Below are 24,289 nucleotides of genomic sequence, written 5' to 3'. Positions count from 1 at the left end.
AGGTGAAACGAGCTAGAAGGTCAAACAAGAGCGTTAAAAGAAAGGAATTCATATTTGTCGTCGTCACGATAACACAGGGAAAGCACAGGCCTCCCATTGATTCCCTTTTCTCACTTACCAGAGAGAGATTGGAGAAAATAGGATCACCTACGTAGATAAAATAACTGAGCAAATTAAATGGTCAGGTTTCCTAAAAAGCTCAGGGTTTAGGGTTTCCTTGAACCACAAGTGATCTATGTATAATTGAAATGCAGAGAAAGCATGTGCTTTTGTTTCAATTATGTTTTAGTAGTAGGCAGCCGGGTAAAGCCACCAAAACAAGGACTTTAAATTCTAATAGATCTATAATTTTATAATAATAATATAATTAATTATATTAAAAATATATAAAAATTAAGATAATTAATTAAATATCTATTTATTTTCTCATGCTTAATAAATATCTATTTTTTCTCATTTTGACATTTTTATTAATATTCAATTATTTATCTTATTTTTCATTAACAATATGTAAGTTAAAATAATTAAAAAAATAACATATTTTCTCATTTTTCTAATTATGTGATTAATAAATTTTAATTTTTTATCACTTCTCAATTCTCTCAATATTATTAATTTTTAACTATTTCTTGTATTCAACTATTTTTCTTATTCTCAATCTAACTAAAAATAATATATATTTATGATCTCTAACCGCTATTATATATATATAATTAATTTTGTTTCAATTTATAACAATCACTTATTAATTTTCTTATAAATTTTCTTTTCTCATTTACCCTCTCCCCTTTTTTGTACAAGGGGATCACCCCTTCTTCAATGGAAATGAATTTAACTTTTTTTGGTACTCATTGAATGTTGTCTTCAACCTCGCCACTCTTGTTTAATACTATAATTAGTTGTTCGGTAGTGCATGCAGAAAGCATATGTAATTCAAAATTCTATTCAAGGGGTTTTATTGAAGTTATAATTAGAGCTTGATGCCAATTCACGCGATCAAATTTTCTGATAGGAGTTGGCGGCCCTTAAAAGTCTTGAACAATAGCCTCCACAAGCTACTTTTTCCAATCTGCTAACATAACTAAGAATTGTAGTTTGTAGATGATATTACCAGATGTTGGTGCATTAATCCTTGCCTTGGTTTGGTCGCATATCTTGTACAACCCGTCACGTGTTCGTGTAAATATTTTCTTGATTTTCTTTTCATCTGTTTTGGTGGACATTTATTCGTGATAAAGAGAATTTAATGCTTTGAAATACATGTAAAATAATTTTGGCTCATAGTAAATGGACAAAATAAAATATTTTAAATGCTTCAGTTAGGTTAATACTCACCAATTTTTCTGTGTTTTGGTAAAAGATGGCATTTTTCTTGTAGTGGCTAATATATGATCATGTTCCTCGACAAAAACAGAAACAACCCATGATTCATCATTACAACCGCGGCGTGTCTCACCCTTTTCCAGTTAGCTTCATTCTTAAATCTTCCCTCTTTTAAACCTTCTTCACTGTGCGGGCGGGAATGGAACAGAGATTGTTTTTGGTTCACCAAATATTCATTATCAGAGAAGTCAAAAAAGCCATTATCGATCCCTTTGCAATGGCTATTCCGATTGTACAGAAATAGGCTAAAAAAATTATTAAATAAAAATATATTCAACTAATTTTGAAAATTACTATTTCATATAAGATCATAAAATTTATTTATTTTTCACATTTTTTTCTCTCTACTCATTTGTCTCTCTCTTTCTTTCTTTAAAATTTTTCCTTCGTCAAAAGGCGATAGTAGCATTAATATCTTCAAGATCAGATTTAGTCATAGAAAGTGCTTATCTTGCACTCCACAATCGAATTTGGTAGTAGAAAGTGCTGATTTAGCACTCTACAATCGAATTTACTTGTAAAAAATATCGATTTAACACTCCATAGCCTGATCGTGAGAATCATCGATTTGGTGATCTAATGGCCAGATACTACCACAAGGAGCCTTAGATCAATGCTCCATTACGTCCAACAACCAATTGAGAAAAAAAAATCCAATGAATTTAAAATAAAATATTTTAAAAGTTTTAATTATAAATTATTAAATATTAATATTTTAAATTAAAAAAATAAATTAAAAATTTTAATTATAATTTTTTTAATATTTTAAAAATAAAGAATAAAGAATCAAATTAAATAATCATATTAATGTTTTAATGATAAATTATTAATATTTTTAAAATAAATAATTATATTAAATTTTAAATAAATTTATAAAAATAAATATTTTAAATTAAAAATCAAATTATAATAAATTTTTTTTTCTCTTTATCACATTTTTTTTGTTATTTCAAAATTATTTTTATCAATAAAACATCAAAATGAGTTATAATAGTATAATTTCATTTCACTAATCAAACTACATAATAATTATTTTTATCTTATTCTTTTCATACAAAATAACCATTCTATTCTCTCTCTATTCCATTCTCTCAACCAAATTAAAAAAGCACCTATAACATACCATCTTTCTGTGATATTTTTATTGCCCTTTAAAACCCTTTGCGGCATGCAAATCTGTTGTAGAAGTCATAAGCAGTTTCAATTAAACATTTTTAAAACTTTTTTACTGAGAAAAGAAAGCTAAATTTAGTCAATTGAAATATTTAACGTAATTTTTACCCATTTATTATGAAATAAGATTTTGTGACTGTGGTTAAATCATATCAAGAGTTGTAATAATTTTGACGAAATCAAATTCACGAAATCAAAATCTTCTTTTATGTATTATTATTCATTTTGTTTTTTTATATCTTTTAAATATTTCAAAACAATATATTTCATATTAAATATATAATATTTTTATTTAAAATAATTTCAAATTTATTTCTTATATTTATTTTATTTTTGACATTATTTAAATATTATAAAAAAAAGTAAATTTTAATAAAAACATGCAACGGTACCTCCCCAACACCTCATTTATCTTTTGTTATAGATTGGACGGATGAAGCCGAAAGCGGTGAGTCCAATAGTAAGGAACCAAAAGAAAAGAAGTGAGCCCAAGAGTAGTGTTTGGTCTGAGTGAAATCTGGCCCGTTAATTGCGCTCCACCTGAGGCATTGGAGATAGGATTCTGGGTTCATCCAAAAACCTCTTCACTCTGTTTCCCCTCTCGTCTCTCCCTCTCGATGGCATCCTCTTTATCCACTCTTCATCATCTCAGCTCTTCCCTTTGTCCGAGAAACATCGATAATGCCAAGCTTTCCTCTACTCTTTTTCATTCCCCCATCAACTTATCCTCAAACCCCAACATTTCTCTCCAATTCCTCAACAAAAAACAATCCCCTCTCCTCTCTTCTACTCCAAGATTCTTAACTGTCATCGCCATGGCTCCTCCTAAACCCGGCGGCAAAGCCAAGAAAGGTTCAACGAATACGTATATGTCTTTAATTACCTTTGATACCCGATTCTGAATTTCCTGACATTTCTTGCTTTTTGTGAGTGTTTTCTTTTGCAGTGGTTGGATCGATAAAGTTGGCTCTGGAGGCAGGTAAGGCGACACCAGCGCCGCCTGTAGGACCGGCTCTTGGAGCAAAAGGTGTAAATATCATGGCCTTTTGTAAGGATTACAATGCTAGAACTGCTGATAAAGCTGGTTACATTATCCCTGTCGAAATTACTGTCTACGATGTGGGTTTCTTTCTTTATTTCTTCAATTTTGAACTGCTGGTAAAGAATATGCCTGAATTCCTTTGTTCATTGCTTTCCAGGATAGAAGCTTCACCTTCGTTCTAAAGACACCCCCTGCTTCTGTTCTGTTACTTAAGGCAGCAGGTATACTTCTTAATTATCACTCACTAATGAGTAATCAGATTTGTACCTTTAATTTTCTTTATACATGAGGTCATTGGATATTTAAGATGAGGGATAACCAAAACTCATGTCTTCTGGTTTAGTATTGGCTTTTCCCATATGTTATGCTTGAATTTTTTTTCTTTTTTGCTACAAAGTTTTTCACATTGATGGTGGCTTATTAATTGAACATGATCCCCCCAACAAGAAGGCAGCAGGTATGAAACATTTGTCTTCACATGATACAAGTGCATAAGAATTGTTGAAATCAGAATATCAGATTATTGACTTAAACTAAACTGATAACCTGATCCCTGATCCCAACGACTTATTTCAAAGAGATGTCCAAGTTTCGTCTTGGCTGTATCACCGGTGTGTGCAACATAACCTTCATTGTCGCTCTTCTTGACAGAGCTGCAGCAACAGTTTCCAATCCAAGGTTTTATGTTGGCATTGCTGACCCCAGTATTATTGTTATGAAGCATGTGGGGGCTAGTTTCTGTTTCGTGTACAATTACAGATATCCTTCTATCAATATAACAACAGATTATTGACTTGGCATGATACAAGTATTGAAGAGATGGACTTCTAATCTTTGCCCCCCGTTTAATTGAATTACTGTCTTAACGAAACTTGATAATCTGATCCTTTATCAATAAACGTTTGCCAACTCCCATCCAACTGATTTTCCTTGAATTTAGGTTCATGCTCTTGGTAAAATAGTTGAACCCAGTTATTGTGGGAAGTTTGTTCTTTAAGGGGTTCAAATCCACCAATGTTTTGAATGGTCTGGCAACTTAACCATCTACAAGTTTATGTGTATACCAAGTTGTTAACAGTGACTCTGCACAATAATTAGTACTCAGGCATTTTGGGAAGTTAAATACCTTTAATTCAAAATACGTGATGATATTCATGTTATTATTATACATCCATAGATTAAAATGCAGTTGGTACAACAATGGTGGGTGTTTTTGCTATGCAACTTGAAAATCTTTGTCTTGGGATAATAGTTAGCTGCAACCAATAGTTGTGTCATGCTTGGTTCTTTGACATTCAGTTCACAGCCCTGAGTTGAACAACATTAGTAATTGTGTTCAGATTTAGGTTCATGGAATGACAAAGAAGCTGGAATCGAATAAAATTTAGATAACAACAGAGATGTTATACTTCCAAATGTGGTGAAAATTTCTAATGTCTAGGTGTCACTATCATAACATTTTTAATTCAGTCCTTATTTTGTACTTTTAATTTATATTCAACTAGATTATCCAAAATTTATTTTCATCTTGGAGCAAAAAAATACATTGTGTCGTTTGCTGGACTTTTTATGCTGAGTGAGAGGGAGAAATTGTATAAAGATTTTTTACATTGTTGCAGATGCTCAGAGATAATACCCATGTAGATATCACCAATCTTCTCCCTCTAAGTAAACCTTGTTATAGTTGCATATTGATATTCACTGTCAGCTAAGCACACTCGTTTGCTTCATGTTAATTGTTCTAATTGGTAATAAATGCAATCTTGGATCATGTCAAAGTAAAAGTAAACTTATAAACAGGTGGTATTTTGTTTTGATTCCCAATTAGAGCCTAATCTTCTATTGTAGTAAATTTGCTTGACTAAAGTGAAACCAAACTTTGTTTGATGTTAATATGAATTGATTCGCTGAACATAGACCTTGCAACAGTGCTGATCCTTTGCTTGTCAATGGATTTATCTTCATTCTGTGGCCCATACGGAGAGTAAATTTATGATCAGATTACAAGTTGTAAGTCATACAGACATTGTACATTTTGGTCGATCATCTTAAGTGTGTAGCGTTTGGTCAAGATGAATCAAAGTTTTTAATAGCCCTGAAATAGTTACTGTAGTAGTACATAGTTGATTACATGCCTAATAAGCCTATCCATAAAGATAAGTATGTTAGTATCAAATTATGATCGATGGAAGACATGGGAGAATAATTACTATAGACCATTTGTTAATTGTTCCCACGTGGAAAAAAGAAGAAGATATCTATCTTTGAAAAATAATGCAGTTTGAATGTTTGATTATTATGTCTGGTGATGTAGGAGTGGAGAAAGGTTCTAAAGACCCAAAGCAAGAGAAGGTGGGGAAGGTCACCATTGACCAAGTACGTGCAATTGCTACTGAAAAGCTACCTGACCTGAATTGTACGAGTATTGAATCAGCTATGAGAATCATAGCTGGTACTGCTGCTAATATGGGAATTGATGTCGACCCACCCATTCTTGAACCAAAAAAGAAGGAACTGGTGTAGTGGCCTACTTTGTCATGATGATCATCTGTAGCATTATTAACTACTACCATTTCGTATCTCACCTGTATAAGAAATTCATTGAAAATCCTGATGTGTAATATTTATACATTCAATTTTGGTCTCCTTGGGTAACGTACACAAGTGTAGTATCTGACTGATGACGATGTCTTATTGGAAAATCTCTTTCCAGTTCCCATTCCTCCACGCCCGGTTTAGGTGAGCTTCAGTGCATTTTGTGGAAACTGAACCGTTTAACGTTATAAGCTCCGCCATCAGCCGTAAGCAGTAACCTTGTTGTCTGTTGCCACCATCCACCAGTTTCTTTGACGTGTAGTGGGCTCCACGTTTCCACCACTTGTGGTCCTGTACTGAGCTTTTCCTCCACGTAATGATGCTACTACTAATAATTCTGTGTCATGTCTTAACTCTGAAAGAATGCATTCACAAAATATTTTAATGCTAGGAACAAATATCTTAAGACGGTGGAATCAGCCCTTTAACCAGCATCGTTAGTTGAGATATTGAATCTTTTAGGGGGCACTCAGCACTCTTGACGCATGTTTAGACACGTGTGAAATGTGACAAAAAAAAGGTGCTGGGCAGTTTTCGAGAAAAGCAATTTCCAAATTGGAGACCGCTGTCACGACCAGTAAGTGTCATACGCCACAAATAACCCAAAAAGCTTCCAAATTTGTCAGTCTTGTTGTTTCAATTTTCTGCAGGAAATTCTCATTATCTTATCTTGATAAATTTATAATTTTTATTCCGACCCGACTTTAATACATTCCGCCTCCTTTTTATTATTATTATTATTATAATTAAAAATACTTCTTTTGACACTAAAAGTAAAAGAATATATGAATATTCAAAGCATTATTAGATATTAGTTTTTATTAGGATTTTGCATTTACATGATAAATCCTAAGCATGACGTATCTAAGAACATTTAATAATTAAACAAGGTTGAAAAATATATACCATAGACAGAAAAGAATATTACGACTTACATTACCAAAAAAGACCTTGAGAGAAAAAGAAGGGAAAAGGCCACAATAGGGGTAAAAAGATAAAATGGCAAAGTTCTTGATAGGAGGGCAATGAATGACTACCAAACAAGAGGATTCAATCCGAATCATTGCTACAAAACCCTAGAGAGAGAGAGAGAGAGAGAGAGAGAGAGAGGGAGAGAATATATAAAAATAACGGCAAAATTGTGGAGCTAAAAGCATAGGGCTACTCCAATCTCTGTCTTCAATCTATAAATAAATTGTTACTATACTAAAGTAATTTATTCCAGCCTCTGTTTCTCCTGGAATAAATTGCTCCTCCCATCTTTCTTCTTTTTGGCATTTATTGCAACGAACCCCTCAATCTGGTGGAGCCATTGCCACTGGCTACTTTCAGAACCTCTACGGTTCCTCTAATTAAAGGTGCTTTTTCTCCTCCTCCTCCTCCTCATCTTTTTTTTTTTAATTTGTTTTTATTCCGTTGAATATGTTTGGATTCTGGGGTTTTCTCATTTTTATCGTATCTTCGTAATAAGCAAAAAAAAAAAAAAAGAGACAGAAACGTAACTTTTTTACCTTGCGTTTAGGGATTTAGTTTTCGAAGAAGGTTGAGTAATTGAAATCGAGGAGGAGGAGCAACTACGGAAGGTAATTCTGTTTTCATTTATTTAATAACTCAACCGATTCTTTTGAAAATTCTTAATTTTAATGTGATAAGTGAATTTTTTTTCTTTGAAATTTACTCTGAATAATCATCTTTTGTAATCTCTGCTTATCTTTGTTTGATTCTAGAATTTAGAACTGCTACAAGCATATATACATATATGTATACATTAATACATACAAGTATATTTATGGGTGTATGTACGCACGCATGCATGAGTGTGAAAATATGTATAGAAAATTCCCTTGTGAAGTTTCTGCTGATTCAAATAAGATGTGGGTTGCAATTGTGATGTATGGAGCTGAGTTTGTTAGAATGTTTTTTATTTTTTATTATTCTAGAATCCTCAGACTTAAAGTCTTCCTTTTCTCTTATTTCTGTCCCCTGTTTTAATAAAAGGCTTTTGAGGCTAAATATGTATGGCTGTATTTTTCATGAAAGAGAAACACCAATGCGATGCGTATCGAATAAGATAAGAGTTTCCCTTTTGCCTGTCACCTGCATCTCGGCAACTTTCCCCAAATTCTGCAATTTTCCCTGCCAACTTTAGTATTTACAATGACTTGACACTAAAGATGGTGATTTGCTGTTTCTTGATTCCTCCAACAGATAAATCACTAGCTAGGATCGCAAAATTTGCTACTTTTTAATGAAATTGTGTTGCGATATGTAATGTAAATTCTTACACTGAAGCAATTGTGTATAAGACACATAATAAGGGTATTAGCTAATGTAGTGTTTATGTAGTGCTGCATTTTGGTTAAAGAAATGGTGACATACTGAAACTTTTACTAGGCACGTATATGTTATGGTCAAGATACCGTTTGATCATATGATGGGAAAGAGTGGGAAAGGAGAAGGCTAAGAGAGGATGGCTGGGTTTCATGAGAGATATAGCAAGATTTTTAGAAGTATAAATAATGCAATATTTCACTGACACAAGATTTTTAACCTGTCTTAATTATTTTGTTGATTCACCCAATTCATTTTGCTTTTTTGTTCTCACTGTTTGTGAATTTAATAAATTATTCTTCCTCATGGTTGTTTATATTGTTTTCAGATGGAAGTGCAAAATTCTGAACAATGCAACATAATTGAAATTCGTGGAGATGTGCCAGCTGCAGAGACAAGCCTGGGTGGTAGTACGATTTGTGGAGGTGCAGCATGTGGATTTTCTGATGCTCAAACCAGTTCTAAAGACACAAAGGAACGTGCAGCCTCTATGCGGAAACTTTTGATGGCAGTAGTGCTCTGCATTGTCTTTATGAGCGTAGAAGTAGCTGGAGGAATTAAAGCCAACAGTCTTGCAATCTTAACTGATGCAGCTCATCTCTTGTCAGATGTTGCAGCCTTTGCCATCTCCTTGTTCTCTCTTTGGGCATCAGGGTGGGAGGCAACTCCACGTCAATCTTATGGATTCTTTAGGATTGAAATTCTTGGTGCCCTTGTGTCCATCCAGATGATATGGCTTCTAGCTGGCATCCTTGTTTATGAAGCCATAGCTAGACTTATCCATGATAATGGCGAAGTTCAAGGGTTTCTCATGTTCGTGGTTTCTGCGTTTGGTTTAGTGGTTAATATTGCTATGGCTCTCTTGTTGGGTCATGATCATGGTCATCACCATCACCATGGCCATAACCATAATCATGGCCATGGCGGGAATGATCACAACCACCATGATCACAGTCATAGCCATGACAATGAAACACATAATCATGGATTAAGTATAACTTCTCACCATCATCATCACGGCTCAAATTCTAAACATGATGAGCATCATCATACTCATGAAGCTGACCACACCGTGCCTCTGATTAAGAACTACTCAGATTGTGAAAAGATATTAGAAAGTGGAGCACCTCGGAAGAAGGAAAGAAACATCAATGTACAAGGGGCTTATCTTCATGTCCTAGGGGATTCCATTCAGAGTGTTGGAGTGATGATTGGTGGAGCAATTATTTGGTATAAACCGGAGTGGAAAATTATTGATCTGATATGCACCCTTGTGTTCTCCATTATTGTGCTTGGAACTACCATCAGGATGCTGCGAAATATTCTGGAAGTTCTCATGGAGAGCACTCCCCGTGAAATTGATGCCACAAGGCTTGAGAAGGGTTTATGTGAGATGGATGAGGTTGTTGCCATACATGAACTGCACATTTGGGCCATAACTGTTGGTAAGGTGTTATTAGCTTGCCATGTCTTAATTAAGCATGAAGCTAATGCTGACATGGTATTGAACAAGGTTATAGATTATATCAGGAGAGAATACAATATTAGTCATGTGACTATTCAAATAGAGCGCCAGTAATCCATAAGGCAGTAAGTTTTGTAATTTTACTGTTGTTGGCTGGTTTACTTTTAAGAGTTCAATTCATTGGCAATTAAATATAGCATTAGCTCTATATCTTCTGCTGATTCATATTACTTAAATATATACATGTGTAGATGGAAAATTATATAATTTCTTGGTTGCGTATCTTGTCTACCCAACCTTGTCTATGCTTCTCGTGTTAGCAAATTTCCCATTACCTAGCAAATTGTTGGGAGGGTGATCTGCAGGCCAGGGGGCTTTCACAATCAGCTCACTCCTCTCTTCTGGCAATATCTGAATGTAGTTTGGCCTGAAGCCCTTTATTGTAAATAAAACGTAAGTTTGTATACAGTTACAGAAAAGAGATACTAGTACATTTCCATGGAAATAGGGCTTATATATGTATGAGATTCAATCATACAAGATGAGAATGGAAGTATGGTGAGGATTTTATTGTAAGTCTCACTCTAGTGTTCTATCATGTTCACTAGTTAGTAACAAAGCACAATTAACAATATATTTCCAGATGAATCTCACGTGTTTTTGTACAACTCCACCACCGAAAAACTGCAGGCGCAGCAAGCAACTTGAACACGTGAAAAGCCTGCTCCTTTCGCCAAGCTCTCGAATTCCTTTTCTGTCCTTTCCTTTAGGGTACCGGTGAAGTTCATCATGAACAATTCAAACTGATATACGCTTTTAACTACGCGGCTACTATCAGGACTTTCAGGGATTACCAAATCCACTATTATCACTCTCCCTTTGGCCGGTAATGCTTCATAGCAGTTCTTAAGTAACTCCAGGCATTTCTTGTCGTCCAGACAATGGATTACCCACTGCAAAAATCCTGTATTAGTCAATAACTCCTTGGATTGCTGAAGTGATACTACTCATGAGGGCTTTTTAGTTCTGTGAAGTACGATGCAAGGGAAAAGCAATAATGATCGTCGAAACCTAACCTTCATGAAAATGGCGTCTCCTTTTGGTACACTCTCGAACATATCTCCTGCCACATGCTCGATGCCTACAACACAATTAAATTTATTAATCGCCAAAAATATAGAACAATTTTATAAAACGAGTTGTCAGGAGTTGTAAATTGTTAGTTTCAATAGCAAGTGTTACTCTACGGTTCTCTTTTTTGTAGCTGAAGGCTGAAGGTTTTTAAGGGAGCTCAACCCGGAGTCTCGGACTCCTTTAATGGAAATAGAAGTGGCGTATATAAGAAAGGAGGGGGAATGATGAATTGAAGGTTATATAAATGTTTTGAACAGAACAGAGCTGTGAAAGGAAAAGAAGCAGTTGTTCAGAAATCAGACCAAGGCCAAATATTTTTTGGTCTAAATTAATATATCCTATATGCTGATATCACTATCTGTAACTTGTATAATGATCATACCATGATAGGAGGGTGAATTTTCAATAATCTGTGGCAAATCAAAATTAATCGCCTTAATGGCAGGGTACTTGGAAACAATCCTGTGGAGGATAGACCCATTGCCACCGCCTACATCAACCAAGGAATTCAAGCCTTCAAAGCCCTTGTACGTTTTCAGCATCTCTTCCACAAACATACCGTTGAAATCTATCATAGAGCCCTTGAAGATTTCTCCAAACCTCGCATCCTTCCCCATATATTCAATGGAACTCATCCCATGTTCCCTGTTAAATGGACACCCCCCTTCTACGACTGCATCTTTCAAGTGGTACCTGTTTTGATTTCACCATGAAATTTTTGGAGAAATGAAATCGCAACATATAAAGCAGTGATTAAAACAACATTGGAGGCAATAGGCATCCTCAAAGTGTTTTACCAGATATCTATAGAGGCTCTGTCCTGAAACAAGTCTAACATAGAAGACAAAGATCCTCCACCTTGGCTCCTGATGAAGTATTTGGCAACTGGTGCCAAACCATAGAGCCTAACAACCTGGCCATCCTGGTGGTCAGCGACAAGAGAGAAAGTGAGGATAGAGTAGCTAGCTAGAAGCCGGAGGATGCGATCAAGGATCAAAGGGGCATCAGGATTATTTTGAGTCGGAAGTTGGGATGCAATCTGGGAAAGAGAGAGCAGCGCACCAGGACCGCTCCTCTGTATAATCTCAAACACACCAAGTTGAATAGCTGCTTTCAACACCATGGGCATCACCGATGCGCTAACCAGTTGCATGGCATACTGCTGGGCCCGTTTGTCTTCTTCATCGGTTGATATTCTCGCTTGGCTTTCCTTAGAATTCATGATTTGTCTTGAATTGAAACAGTTGAAGGTACTAAAACGTCGTTGAAGATCTCGCGGACCGAGGTTGACACCATTTTACATCCAGTTTCAGTTTTATATTTGCTTTACAGACGACGATTCAACCTTATTTCTTTTAATTTTCTAAGCACAAAAGATGAACTTTTGGTTCCGTGATTTGAAATAACTTCTTTTGTCCTAATTTCAATATGAAATTGTCAATTCCAGGCCACCTTATGCGTGACTGCTTGACTTTTCTCCATCGATCTAGAGAGATTTTAATCAGGACTTGTTGCCATTCAATGGATCAGGACATTCATTGTTTGCAAAAATGGAATTATATATCAAATGGTGAAATGCCAAACATTGAACTTAATTAAAGACGTTGAAATTTCAACTTTAATGTGAAGTACGAAATCTTGACAATAGATCAAGTTATTGAAGTTTTGAACTTGTCCAGGCAGCATTCTGTTGCAAGTCCCCTCTTCCAAAACTTCTCATAGAATTCGCCATAGGCAAAACTTCTGTAGACTGCAGGGTGCTCATCATCGATCAACTCCGTAGCCGGACCTATCAAAGCATCATTTGATGGACAGTAGAAGGTAGGGATGGATATTCGTTCTTTATTGCAGTTCACAACAGCTCGATGAAGTACACTTTTGTAACGATCATTGCTAATCACCTATCACAAAAATTTTAACGTCGTTAGTATTTTTATGCTCCTCCAGGGCAGCAGTCGCTTTAGTTTTTTGGTTATAAGTAACAATCACGATTGACTCCTTATGTTCTACATCTACATACACTGCTATGACCACCTAACAAGATATGGTTATTCTTAAAAATCTAGTTGAAAATAACTTGAACTTAGTAATTGTTATCTCTTCACAATAGTGTCCACAGCCAAAGTTCAACAGTTCAAATCTGTTTTCTTCGCTTAGGTTAGACCAAATGCACGAAAGTAGGGACAATTTAAATGCAGTTAGGCCACAAGCCCAAAACCATGTTCGTCTAGGAGGTTGGACTTTCTTTTCATTCACTGTTGAGGGTAGTCTCTTCTGCCAAATGCATAATTATAACAATTGTTAATGTGATTTTTTGTCCTAATAAAATGAGAATCAAACCATAGTATTCAGTGTACTAGAGCGGTTTAAATGCATCTTTTAGATGATGCAGATAAATATTCAATCAAGGGGAACTTATATACTTTCAGTCTGGCGTGCTAGATGCTAATTGACAGTGTCTAACATGTTGGGCTGGCAAGTCCATTTCCTTCAACTTCCTGTCCAAATTTGGCCTAAAATTTTTTGGACAAACAACGCATGGGAAGTTCACCTGCATTTGGTCACCGATGTTGACAATGAAGGTGTTGGGAATAGGGTTGACGGCAACCCACTTGCCATTTCTCAAAACCTGTAATCCTGGCACGTCATCCTGAAGAAGAATGGTTATTAAATTGGGATCAGTATGGCCAGGCAAACCATAAGTAAGTTCTGGCTCTGGACAGGGTGGATAGTAGTTTAAAGCCATGTGTTGGCCATGCTTGCTTAATGTCTTATCAATATGATCCCTCTTCAGGCCTAAGCTCTCTGATATGGCCTCAAGCAGTCTTAGCACTAAACCTCTGACACGAGTGCAATACTCAGCCGCATCCTCCCTGTCAAGAAGCAAATGTTGACAAATTCAATCATAGTTAAAACAATGAAAGTATTGGCTTGTACACTGTAAAATTAGCCTGGTTTGTCATGATTCTTTTTTTTGTTGAATCTGTCATGATTATTAACCTGAAGGATGGGGGATTTGAAGGCCATTCGTGTACGTGATCTTTGAGAGGGTAGCAATGGAGTCTCAAAAAATCCCTCCAGTTGGCAACCTTCTCAGTCTTAACATTGAAACTAGTTGACAATCGGTTGGCCTTTGAAGGGTCGTCAGAGTAATTCTTCAGCCTCTCACTCTTCGGTAATCGAAAGAACTCTCTAGCTAAACGCAGCATGTTATTGATCAATGCCTCTGAAATCCCATGGTTCTTCACCTGATAACAATGAATTACTAAACCTGTAAGACCAAGACTAGTAGTAAGCAATAATTACAGAGTTCAATACAAATACTGAAATTCCTTGGTACCTGAAAAAAACCGTCATGTTCGCATGCTAGGGCAATCTGTTTAAGAATATCAGAGCGGTTGGGACCATAGAGGTCCTGGAGGTCGATCAGAGGAAGGGAAACATCGGATACCTGAACATCAGAGAGATTTGGACGGTCGGAGATTGGTCTGATGTAATTGAAAGGTACCTGCTTAACTGAAGATGCGAGGTCTGTCAGTAATAGCTTGGTGGCGGCCATGGGAAAATGGAATATGTAAAGATCCTGATTTTCTTACTTTGCAGAAACTGTAAGAGTTCTTGCACCTATTTATGCAGCCATTTGCTGCGATAAGGATGACGTTGACCCCGTTGACATCATAAGATTTACGTCATCTTTTCAGTTTCGGGAATAATCTATATATATTTTTAACAATGAAAAAAAAATATACATTAATAAACAAGAGAAAGCTATAATTCTACCATCTTGGGATTCAAAGTTCCATTACTGTTGTTTTTACAGAATCTGGCAATGATGTAACAGCTTTTACAGCATCAGGATTTTATTTCCATTGTAGCGGTCACTCCATTCGCCTTAGTTATGTCATGCAAAAAATGAAAATGGACCTGGAATTTTTAATCAAGAATGTTAGTTCGCATGTAAACAACTAACATGTCCTTTATAAAACGTGCTTGATTCTAGTCATATATCCCGTGAATACCATAATTTGATATATATTTCATTTACATACTTCTCCTCAGAAGAACTCTTAAGCCATTAAGAATTAATGATTTCTGATGGTTAAATCAATTATTACGGCAGGAACAATACTTCGGGGGCCCAAAGTCCAGCTTAATTAATTAGCAGATGAAGGTAGAAAAAATGGTGGTCCACAAACCAACCGGTTGGTACACAAATCTGTTTAAAAGATGTCACCAAAAGCCTGCCTGGCGATAATGTTTTCCAAATAAACTATGCATATGAGAACTGTCACGCAATCTGCATGCCTCAATATTTTTTAATAAAAAAAAAGATTATCTCAAACCAGACAGCAATATTCGATAATATTTTTAAAGGGAGAAAGCATAACAATCGATTAGGCTTTGATTTTATTTGTTGTTCGGTCATGCCGGTATTAGAAAGTTACTATTTTTATGTTATAGTAAACGTGTTACGCAGAGACATAGAGAATCAGCATATACGGCAGTGTACGTCGATATTTATTCTCCACCACAAGTGAATGGCAAAACAGTGACAATGATTTTTCTTTCATATTTAAAACAAGTGGATTAATGGACCTTTCGCTCGGTCCTTTTTCAAGTTTAGCCTTTGAGCTCATTCTGGAATGTTCTTTGTGGACGATGCTCGTTTCACATTTAAAAGCTTTAACAATTAAAAAGTACAGTAAAAAAAACAAAATACTCGATCGTACTTTGCTTTATCTAACGAGTCGAAAGGCTAATATATTTGGAACGTGGAAGACTCTAACAGAGGCGGACCTAAGAAAGCAGATTTGATTTCGATGCGTGCCAACAATCTCGGGCTGTCAAAATGCCAACTAAGTGCTATTAGTATTATATAAGTGATGGAATCTTGGATTGTAGTTCTTGTTTATTTTCACCGAAGCCTAGATAAGCGTAGGGCCCTTTGGCTTTAGGTGACAGACAGTATCATCTGTCTCATCCAAGCCTTCTTGATGTAACCGATGACGCCACTCATGCTGACACCTCTTTCCTGATCTTATCTAATGTCACCATTAGCACCGTGTTTACGTGACGAGTCACCCCACCAAAAAGTTGCTTCGTGTTCTCCCCACCTTGCCTGCGAATTGCAATTGCGAACATGGAGACGTTTTGTTTTTGTTTAAACTTTCCAAGGCCAGCATCAGCGCTGAAATGAACGGGTGCAAACTGAAAACGAAGTTTATGTACTGTATTTGAATCGAAAAAGGGTTTGTACGGAAGAAAGCAAAGTTTGTTCAAATTTTGCTGTCAAAGGAGAACAGAGCTCACTGCAGCAAATGGCTTGTGTGACCCCACGTGACGGTGGTTATCTCAAGAACATGCGTCTGTCGTGGTACCAAGTTAAGTTACCACAGATGACATTTAAGTCTTTATCAAGCATTTTTCATTTCATAGCATCCCCTTTGGATGTGCAGTGATTAAAGATGATTTACATGGAAAAATGAAAGACTTAATTTGAACTCGTATTTTAAAACGATGGATTTTTCTCTCCTCTTTTATTTTAGGACGTTGGTGATTTTTCATCCAAAATTTACATAGAAAAATAAAAGACTTAATTTGAGCTCATATTCTGAAATAATGAATTTTTCTTTCCTTTTTAATCTTAAAACGTTGGTGATTTTTCATCTAAATGTTGAAAAAAGTAAGTTTTCTTTCTAGTTGTGAATAAATCTTTTTGATCTTGAGACTTTTAAGATCGTGTGACTTAAAAAATAATTTGATTACAATAGATTTACTTTAATCTTTAAGTCGATTAAAATTAATTATTGATTAATTACTGTAAAATATATCCTTAAACAAAAAAAATTATTATAACAACAAAATTATAAAATTTTAAAAAATTAAAAATATATCATTAAATTTTAAATTTTTGAAACACGGAATCCTTGCTAACCCCTCATTCCCTCCACGAGCAAATGAAATGGGTGTCAATTTGTGTGTAGACATTGAATATCATGATTCATTCGAATTTATAGACTTGGGTTAGGATATATGCCGACATACAACTACAAATACTGTCAAGTCTTAGGTCCCCTTGATTTTTGTTGACACACGAGTTATTTTCAAAATCTACCATTGAGGATTGTAGCAGTTCCGGTTCCTCTCCTCCCCTTTGAAACTTTCCTAACCTCAATCTAGTCTTTACCTGCCACCATTTTTTGTTGATATGCTCAAACAGGTTACTTGAGCTAATTGAACATGATTTCTTTACTTTTCTTTTTTTCCTAATGGAAGTGAACACGACTTCATACGCAAAATGCTTCCAGGTATAGTATTCCTCAGTCTATGCGTTATATGGGTGAAATTAGTCATGTACAGAATTAAGATAATTGCAGTTTCAATTTTTTTTCTTAAAAGAAAATATAAAGAAAGTAGAAAGAAAGGTGTGAATGCAATTTGGACAAATTACCCAGCTTTATTCGACGGTGACAACAAAAAAAACTAGAACAGGCTGAAGCCTAACTTTCTAAAAGGTCACAAAGTAACATGATGATTTATACTAATTAATTAATACTAGAAAGTAAGGTAAAATATTCTTATATTTTAAAATTTTATTTATAATTTTATATGAGTATGTTAATATTAAACATGAACAATTTATCTTGAAGTCTCAAACGACGTTAACAAATTTCACAAAATAACTAAAATACCCCTCAAATATATAGCAAGCATCCACCAAAACTTTTTTTTGTTTTTCCTTGTCTTTCTTCTCTTCTTCGACCTTTTTATCCTTTTATTTTATTTTTTTCCTTTTCCTGTCTTCCTTCTCTTCTTCAATTGCTTTAGCCTTCTAATTTTTTGTTTTCTTTTTCCTACCTTCCTTCCCCACGGTGGGCATTTGTCTTTCTTATTTGCATTTGTTAAAAAGGAAAGAATGGGTCCCGACTCCAATCCAAGATCTTAACGCAGCAAAGGAAATTGTTGGAACTTGGGAGGAATCTGATTTCTGGTTGCATTTTGTTGAGTATTTGAGTTCTTAAGAGATTATACAATTGTAAATAGAGATAAGAGATAGAGTTTATTTGAAGCTTTGAAACCTTTATGCCATGTTTAACGATATATAAATTCAGGGATTTTCTTCACGTTTTCAATGAAAACTAAATTTTCGAAAAAAAAAAATACTTTGCTTGTCTTTTGTAAAAAAAAAAAAATTGCCGAGAAACTCTTATGAGTTTTCATTTTTTTTTTTTGTTACATAGTAGTGAGTTAGTGACTCAATTGCACAAAGGGTAAAATTGTTCAAACATTGATGTCTTGTCATCAAATAAATAAAAATATTAATGGTAGACTAACATAAAAATTTATATGTTCAATGAAAAATATGTTTTTGAGATGAATTTTTTTATTTTTAATAGCAATGAATTCATATAAAATTATGAATAAAATTTAGGAATATATAGAAAAGGAGCCACCTTTCTTTGTAGTTAAAAACATAGAATGATGCCTTTCTTCATTTTATAATTTTAGATAATCTGTTACATAACTTCCCCATTCAACCACGTGTCAACTAAATCACTGTCCACGTTTTTGGTCTCCCAACCCATAAGTCAACCAAACTTTGCATTGCTTAAAAGGGAGGCCATGTCAAGTTCTATTAAATGGAAGCTTTCAATTGTCAATAAAAAAAAAAAAAAGAAAACATCATCTGTGCCAGAAAATTCATCCAATAAAAATGATTTTTTGAAAATTATAGAGTTCAGAATTGATAGATTTACCGCACTGTCTATTAATACATAAAGAAAATTATAGAATATAAAATTATAGAAAATTAGTGATGATGATAGATTTATCATCACTAAGCTTCCTAACCGAAGAAGAGTTTAAAGGGACTCATGTACCATCATCCGAATAGAGGTTTGAGTAGAATTCCACTACCATCTTCGTTAGCTCTCCCTTGTCTAAACACCATGAGTTATCATCCCTCTTGAAAGTACTAATCTGCTTCTTATGCTGTCTCCTTTTGACAATTGCATGGTAATATTTTGAGTTGCAATCTCCATACTTCAGCCAATCAAGCTTAGCTTTTTGCTGCCACATGACTTCCTCTTGATACAAAATGAGATTAAACTCCTCTACTAACGCCACTTCTAGACGCTGTAGATAGTCATTAGGGCCTTGAGCCAAACGTATTTGGATTCCTTTTAGTCTGGCTAGAAGACATTTCTTTTTCTTAACTAAATCCCCAAAAGTCTCGAACTTCCATTTATTCAATGCTTCTGCCAATTTTCCTAACTTGGTGGAATTTATAACTCCATCATAATCCCAGTGTGCTTGGAGAAATTGCTGGAAGTTGGGATGGGCCATCCATGCATTTTCGAAGCGGAATTTTTTAGCTCAATGGATATTTCGCCATGTTTTTAGACAATTTACCAGTACTGGATGATGGTCAGAATGAGTTTTAGGAAGATTAAAGACTTTGGCTTTAGGAAACATTGTACTCCATCTGTCATTTGCCACTGCTTTATCTAATCTCTCTCTGGTGAAATTGAAGCCATCACATTTCCTACTCCACGTGTATTTTGCACCAGAAGCTCCAAGATCTGCTAGATTACAAGAACATAAGCAATCAATCATTTGTTTACAGTGAGCCACATTGACGCCATTCTTGCCAGTCTTCTCATCTAGCAAGAGAACCTGGTTAAAATCACCTATAATCATCCAGGCTAGATCATGTATCTCACTAGACAGTTTCAAGGAATGCCACAGCCATTTACGTTCTTCTGCCTTCGGACTACCATAAACTGCTGTCAAAAGCCATTCATCATTATCCGACCTAACTGTCATACGAACTAACTGAGATGAATATGCCAGAATATCTATTTCCACAGCTGCTAATTCCCATATCACCCATATGCCTTCTGAAAATCCTTCCGCCTCAACTCAAAAATACTTCGAAAGTCCAATTCTTCTATAGATTAAGTTGGCCTTTTCCCCTGTAACTCTGGGTTCCAAAATAATTACAATGTTTAAACCATGAAAACAAATTAAGCTTCTAATATTCCTGATGCTTCTACGAGAGGAAACACCTCTCACATTCCAACTCAATATTTTCAACATAAATTAAACTAACAGGTTGAATATAAATAGCAAACTTGCAGATTTATATCTGCATAACTTCCATCACCTTTGCTCCTTTATCACTGTCCGCATTGGCAAGAACAATGTCCATTTTAGAAGAAGACCCTTCTTCCATGCTATTGGTTTCTTTCTCTTTTGCTACGCCATTCACCCCTACTCCCGCTTGATCCTTTGACGCCTCTTGATTGCAAATTGTATTACCATTGAGCAAATCATCTTGAGGTGGTTGGTTGTTCATTTCAGATTTGTCATCCAACCCCACGGTATGATTCTTTATTGCCAAATTTCTTTTCTCAACAGTTTGACCTATGCCTGTTCCATCATTTTGTTTGCTTAACTGGTCCGAATAGACTACACGGACTGCACCTGCCACCTTTCCCTTGCCTTTGGTGCTAGATGAGGCTAGGTTTCGATTTACCACACTTTGTAAACTCTTTTTTAACTCCTCTTTATTTTTGCCCCCCACCATTTGTTGCTTTTTATTTGCCACATTGTTTCCAGATGTGTTATGTTCCAGTGATTCCGGGACCACTACTTTATTATCAACATAAGAGGGATCTTCTTCGAGAACTGTAAACCGAGAACCGATGTTACTTGTCTTCTGTGTTGTTGTTTCTTTCTCCACTATTCTGACTCTTGAGCTTAGTGGCTTTCTATAATTCTTTCTGGCTATCATCCATGGCCCAAATTTTTGGTTTTCATACTTCTTATTCCAATTGTTGTCCTGCTCTTCCCTATTCAAATCTTTATCTTTATTCTTGGTTGCCTGGTCCAGATTCTTGGCAGTGCAAACTTCTATGTTGTGCCCAAACCTCCCACATTGAAAGAACACCATCCGAATAACTTCATCCTCAACTTTTTGCCAAAGTCCACTGATAAACACTTTTGGCACCAAAGGTTTTCTAAGATCCACCTCGACACACAACCGTGCAAATTTTCCTCTAAAAATATCCGCTTTGGTGCGATCAATTTTCTCCATTCGGCCTATTGCATTTCCAATACTCGTTAGTACAACTTGATCATAGAATTCTAGTGGCATTCCTGGCAATCTGATCCATCCCGCAACGGAGTCCACAGTTCCTTCTTCTGATCTAAATCCTGGAGACCAACGTCTAATGGTGAGATAGTGTCCTGCAATGATCCATGGCCCATTAGTGAGAACATGAAAATAATCCGATTTGTTGCTGAACCGAACGCAGTAATACCCATTGTCCAAGTCTAACGCCTGAAACTCTCCTTGTAATGACCATAATTGCCTGATTCTGTTACATAGATAAGTATAACTGATGTCACGAGCTAGCAGCTTCACAATCAGGGTATGCTTCCAAGGCTAACGGATACATTTCTTTTCCTCCTTAGTCAATCGAATAGAGGGTCCCTCTGGTGCCTGGTCTATGGTTTCATCATCAGAATCAGTTTCATAAATAAACTCTCCATCCTCCTCAATATTATCATTCTCTAGTCCGGTAACATGGCTACCCCTAATGAGCATATTGCGATTGGAGTAATTTGCATTCTCTTCTAGTTCTGGTTGTGAAATGTGCCCAGTCCCAGTATTCTGCCCAGATCTATCAGAGGTTTCTTCGATGCTTGACCGAACTCGTTTATATCGTGCTTTCTCGTTTGGTAAGGATTCATGAAAACCAGCTAGTGAAGGAGGCTCCCTTGCCGGATCCGCCTCCATGAAGAGACAGGGGAATATATTGAAACACGATAGGAATTGTTATTATAATTTATTAAAATATTTAGTTAATAAAAATAATTTTAAAATAATAAAAGTATAAGTAATAAAAAAACAACAATACTTATTATTATAATATATGATAAAATATTCAGATCTCTTTTTAAGTATTAATCAAAATTTATATGGATCTATTAATATGAAAAATAAATAATCTGTCTTAAAAATTATCTTTCGTTAGACATATAAATCTAGCTGTTAGAATTTCGTTGATGTTTCTGTTAATTTGTTGACGTAGTAATATTTTTGAGATAATTTTATTTTTTATTAATTTAAAAAATTACATAATATATAAATTATAATTTTTATTTTTAAATTTTTTTCTTATTAAAAAAAATCCTTTCTCTTTTACTTCTGAAATGGTCGGCTGGTAGCATTCTCATTCATCAATTGACCACTTCTAGCCAGATTTGGTCATGCATGACCAGATTTGGCCAAATCTTTGGTCGCGCTCCTTTAGCCTAAGCAGCACTTGGCTACTCTAGTCTGGGGAGCACTCGGCTCCTTAAGATTGGTGCTCCCTTAACTTGGGGAGTACTAAACGATGCTCTTTTAATGAGTCGAGTGCTCCCTAGGCCAAGGGAGCAGCAAGGGAGCACTTGACGGTGCTCCCTAGGTCAGGGGAACCGAGTGCTCCCATTGCTAGGGGAGCACTCGACGATGCTCCCTTAAGGAGCCGAGTGGTCCCCTAGCTTAGGGAGCACTCAACGGTGCTCCCTTGGGGAGCCGAGTGCTACCCAGGCCAAGGGAGCACGATATGGTGCTCCCAAAGCTTGGCGAGCAAGGAGCACAATCTAATGCTCTTTAGGGAGATCAGACAGGATCTGACATTTCATAGTCAGATCCTATTATGCAGTGGCCAATTAGTGTAAGGGAAGGTCGTCTGACAACTTGAAAGAATGGGAGAGAATGAAAATAGAATAAAGATATTTTATATATTTCATGTTTAAACATTAACGTCATTTACATGTTTGGGATTGATTGTCTATTTTGAAATTTAATGAACTTCTTGTGTAATTATGATTTAAAGTTAAGAGTGTTTGAGTATTTTATTTTTTATTTATAATTTAATTATTGAAATTTTAAAATATTAATATTTTATTTATAATTTAAATATTAAATATTTTAATTAATCTTTAAATTTAAAATTATTATTTCTTATAATACATAATTAAAAACTTAAATTTTTTTATTATAACAAGATTTATTTTCATCAAAAACAAAAATACTCTTTACATAATTTTGTAAAATTTATATCAAAAGACAAAATTAAGTAATTTTTTTCATTTCTAATCATTGTTTATTTTCATTAAAACTTAAAATTTTTAATAATTTAATAATTTATTATTAAATTATTAGTATATTTTTTTTATTTTTTCTCTATTTGAGTTTTTCATTTTTTAATTTTTATTTTCACTTAACAATTTAAACATTAATATTTTTAGAATATTAATATTTTATTTATAATTAAAATATTAATAATTTTCTAATTTTAAAAAATTAATTTTATAAGTCTAGGTTTGTAATTTTTGAATGTGAGTATATTTTAGTCCAAAATATTTATTATTTTTATAGGTGTGAAATAGTTAATATGATGGGAGAGATGGTACCAGTTAGCCATCTCAAAATTTTTCAAGGTTTTAAGAAATAGCTATTCCATAACAATGACTATTCTTTCCTCTATAAACGAACCAAATGGAAGGAGAAGATTTATTGAGGAATAGAACCAAAAGTAGTGAACTAGGGAGTTCCGAGTTCTTTTCCTTGACCATTCGTCACAGGACCTAGCAAAATTTAGGGTCCATGTTCATCCTATGGGAAATTAGCGCACTACCTTACCTTGAGACCAACTTTTGCCGTAGCTTTTCCCTGAGTGGGCCCCTAACGTGTATGAAAGGGAGAATGGGAATATGTTTTGCCCACCAAAAAAAAGGTGGGTAGAGGATCGAGGAAGCCTGCCCGGCTCCCGCTTGTGCATATGAAGTTAGTGCATGCGTACTAATTATTAATACAGCCTGCAACTAGATTTGCTTCCGCTTTTGTCCGATTAATGCAAAACGTTTGGCAGCTCTCCTTTCTCGTACCTTCTACGTGAATTATCCTGGTGATCAAATAAATGGCAAGGACGATTGTGGAATGTTGAAGTTCTAAGCAAGCAAGATGTTCCCATTCTCTCAAGCAAAGACATTAATTAATGGAACCGTGTAGAGAGGGAAGAGCAAACTGTTCTTTTGCCTTTTACCAAAGCAGTGGCATGTATTATGAAATTATCAAATGTACCCGAACATTTATCTCATTAATTATT

The 24,289-nt window shown here is 35.2% G+C and overlaps 5 protein-coding genes across 7 annotated transcripts; 2 read left to right on the top strand and 3 right to left on the bottom strand.

Annotated features, from left to right (window-relative positions):
• LOC18605936 (50S ribosomal protein L11, chloroplastic) lies at positions 3,001-6,270 on the top strand. The gene is made up of 4 exons (XM_007039262.2): positions 3,001-3,408; positions 3,503-3,675; positions 3,756-3,819; positions 5,913-6,270. Exons 1-4 carry the CDS (start codon positions 3,174-3,176, stop codon positions 6,119-6,121), a joined length of 681 nt encoding a protein of 226 aa, XP_007039324.1. The 5' UTR covers positions 3,001-3,173; the 3' UTR covers positions 6,122-6,270.
• Positions 7,270-10,199, top strand: LOC18605935 (metal tolerance protein 1). 2 transcript variants are annotated; one of them, XM_007039260.2, is made up of 3 exons: positions 7,270-7,551; positions 7,716-7,776; positions 8,853-10,199. In XM_007039260.2, the coding sequence occupies exon 3, from the start codon at positions 8,853-8,855 to the stop codon at positions 10,101-10,103; it is 1,251 nt and encodes a 416-aa protein (XP_007039322.1). In that variant the 5' UTR covers positions 7,270-7,551; positions 7,716-7,776; the 3' UTR covers positions 10,104-10,199. The 2 variants fall into 2 exon arrangements, with proteins under 2 accessions (XP_007039322.1, XP_007039323.1); XM_007039261.2 differs by having other exon boundaries at positions 7,283-7,551; positions 7,724-7,776.
• LOC18605934 (caffeic acid 3-O-methyltransferase 1) lies at positions 10,398-12,604 on the bottom strand. Its single transcript, XM_007039259.2, has 4 exons — positions 11,921-12,604; positions 11,506-11,816; positions 11,066-11,130; positions 10,398-10,942 (listed from the first exon to the last, which is right to left on the bottom strand). Exons 1-4 carry the CDS (start codon positions 12,343-12,345, stop codon positions 10,640-10,642), a joined length of 1,104 nt encoding a protein of 367 aa, XP_007039321.2. The 5' UTR covers positions 12,346-12,604; the 3' UTR covers positions 10,398-10,639.
• On the bottom strand, positions 12,665-14,826 carry LOC18605933 (protein DMR6-LIKE OXYGENASE 2). Of its 2 annotated transcripts, none has more exons than XM_007039257.2 (4): positions 14,464-14,811; positions 14,124-14,371; positions 13,675-13,996; positions 12,665-13,024 (listed from the first exon to the last, which is right to left on the bottom strand). In XM_007039257.2, the coding sequence occupies exons 1-4, from the start codon at positions 14,680-14,682 to the stop codon at positions 12,773-12,775; spliced, it is 1,041 nt and encodes a 346-aa protein (XP_007039319.1). In that variant the 5' UTR covers positions 14,683-14,811; the 3' UTR covers positions 12,665-12,772. The 2 variants fall into 2 exon arrangements, with proteins under 2 accessions (XP_007039319.1, XP_007039320.2); XM_007039258.2 differs by having other exon boundaries at positions 12,695-13,024; positions 13,547-13,996; positions 14,464-14,826.
• Positions 18,996-21,927, bottom strand: LOC18605932. The gene is made up of 4 exons (XM_018117126.1): positions 21,579-21,927; positions 20,290-21,374; positions 19,536-20,039; positions 18,996-19,448 (listed from the first exon to the last, which is right to left on the bottom strand). Exons 1-4 carry the CDS (start codon positions 21,925-21,927, stop codon positions 18,996-18,998), a joined length of 2,391 nt encoding a protein of 796 aa, XP_017972615.1.

Source organism: Theobroma cacao, chromosome 3, assembly GCF_000208745.1.
Source record: "Theobroma cacao cultivar B97-61/B2 chromosome 3, Criollo_cocoa_genome_V2, whole genome shotgun sequence".
Classification (NCBI taxonomy): Eukaryota; Viridiplantae; Streptophyta; class Magnoliopsida; order Malvales; family Malvaceae; genus Theobroma; species Theobroma cacao.
The sequence above is the reverse complement of the archived record's forward strand: the minus strand, read 5'-3'. Positions and strand labels throughout refer to the sequence as shown.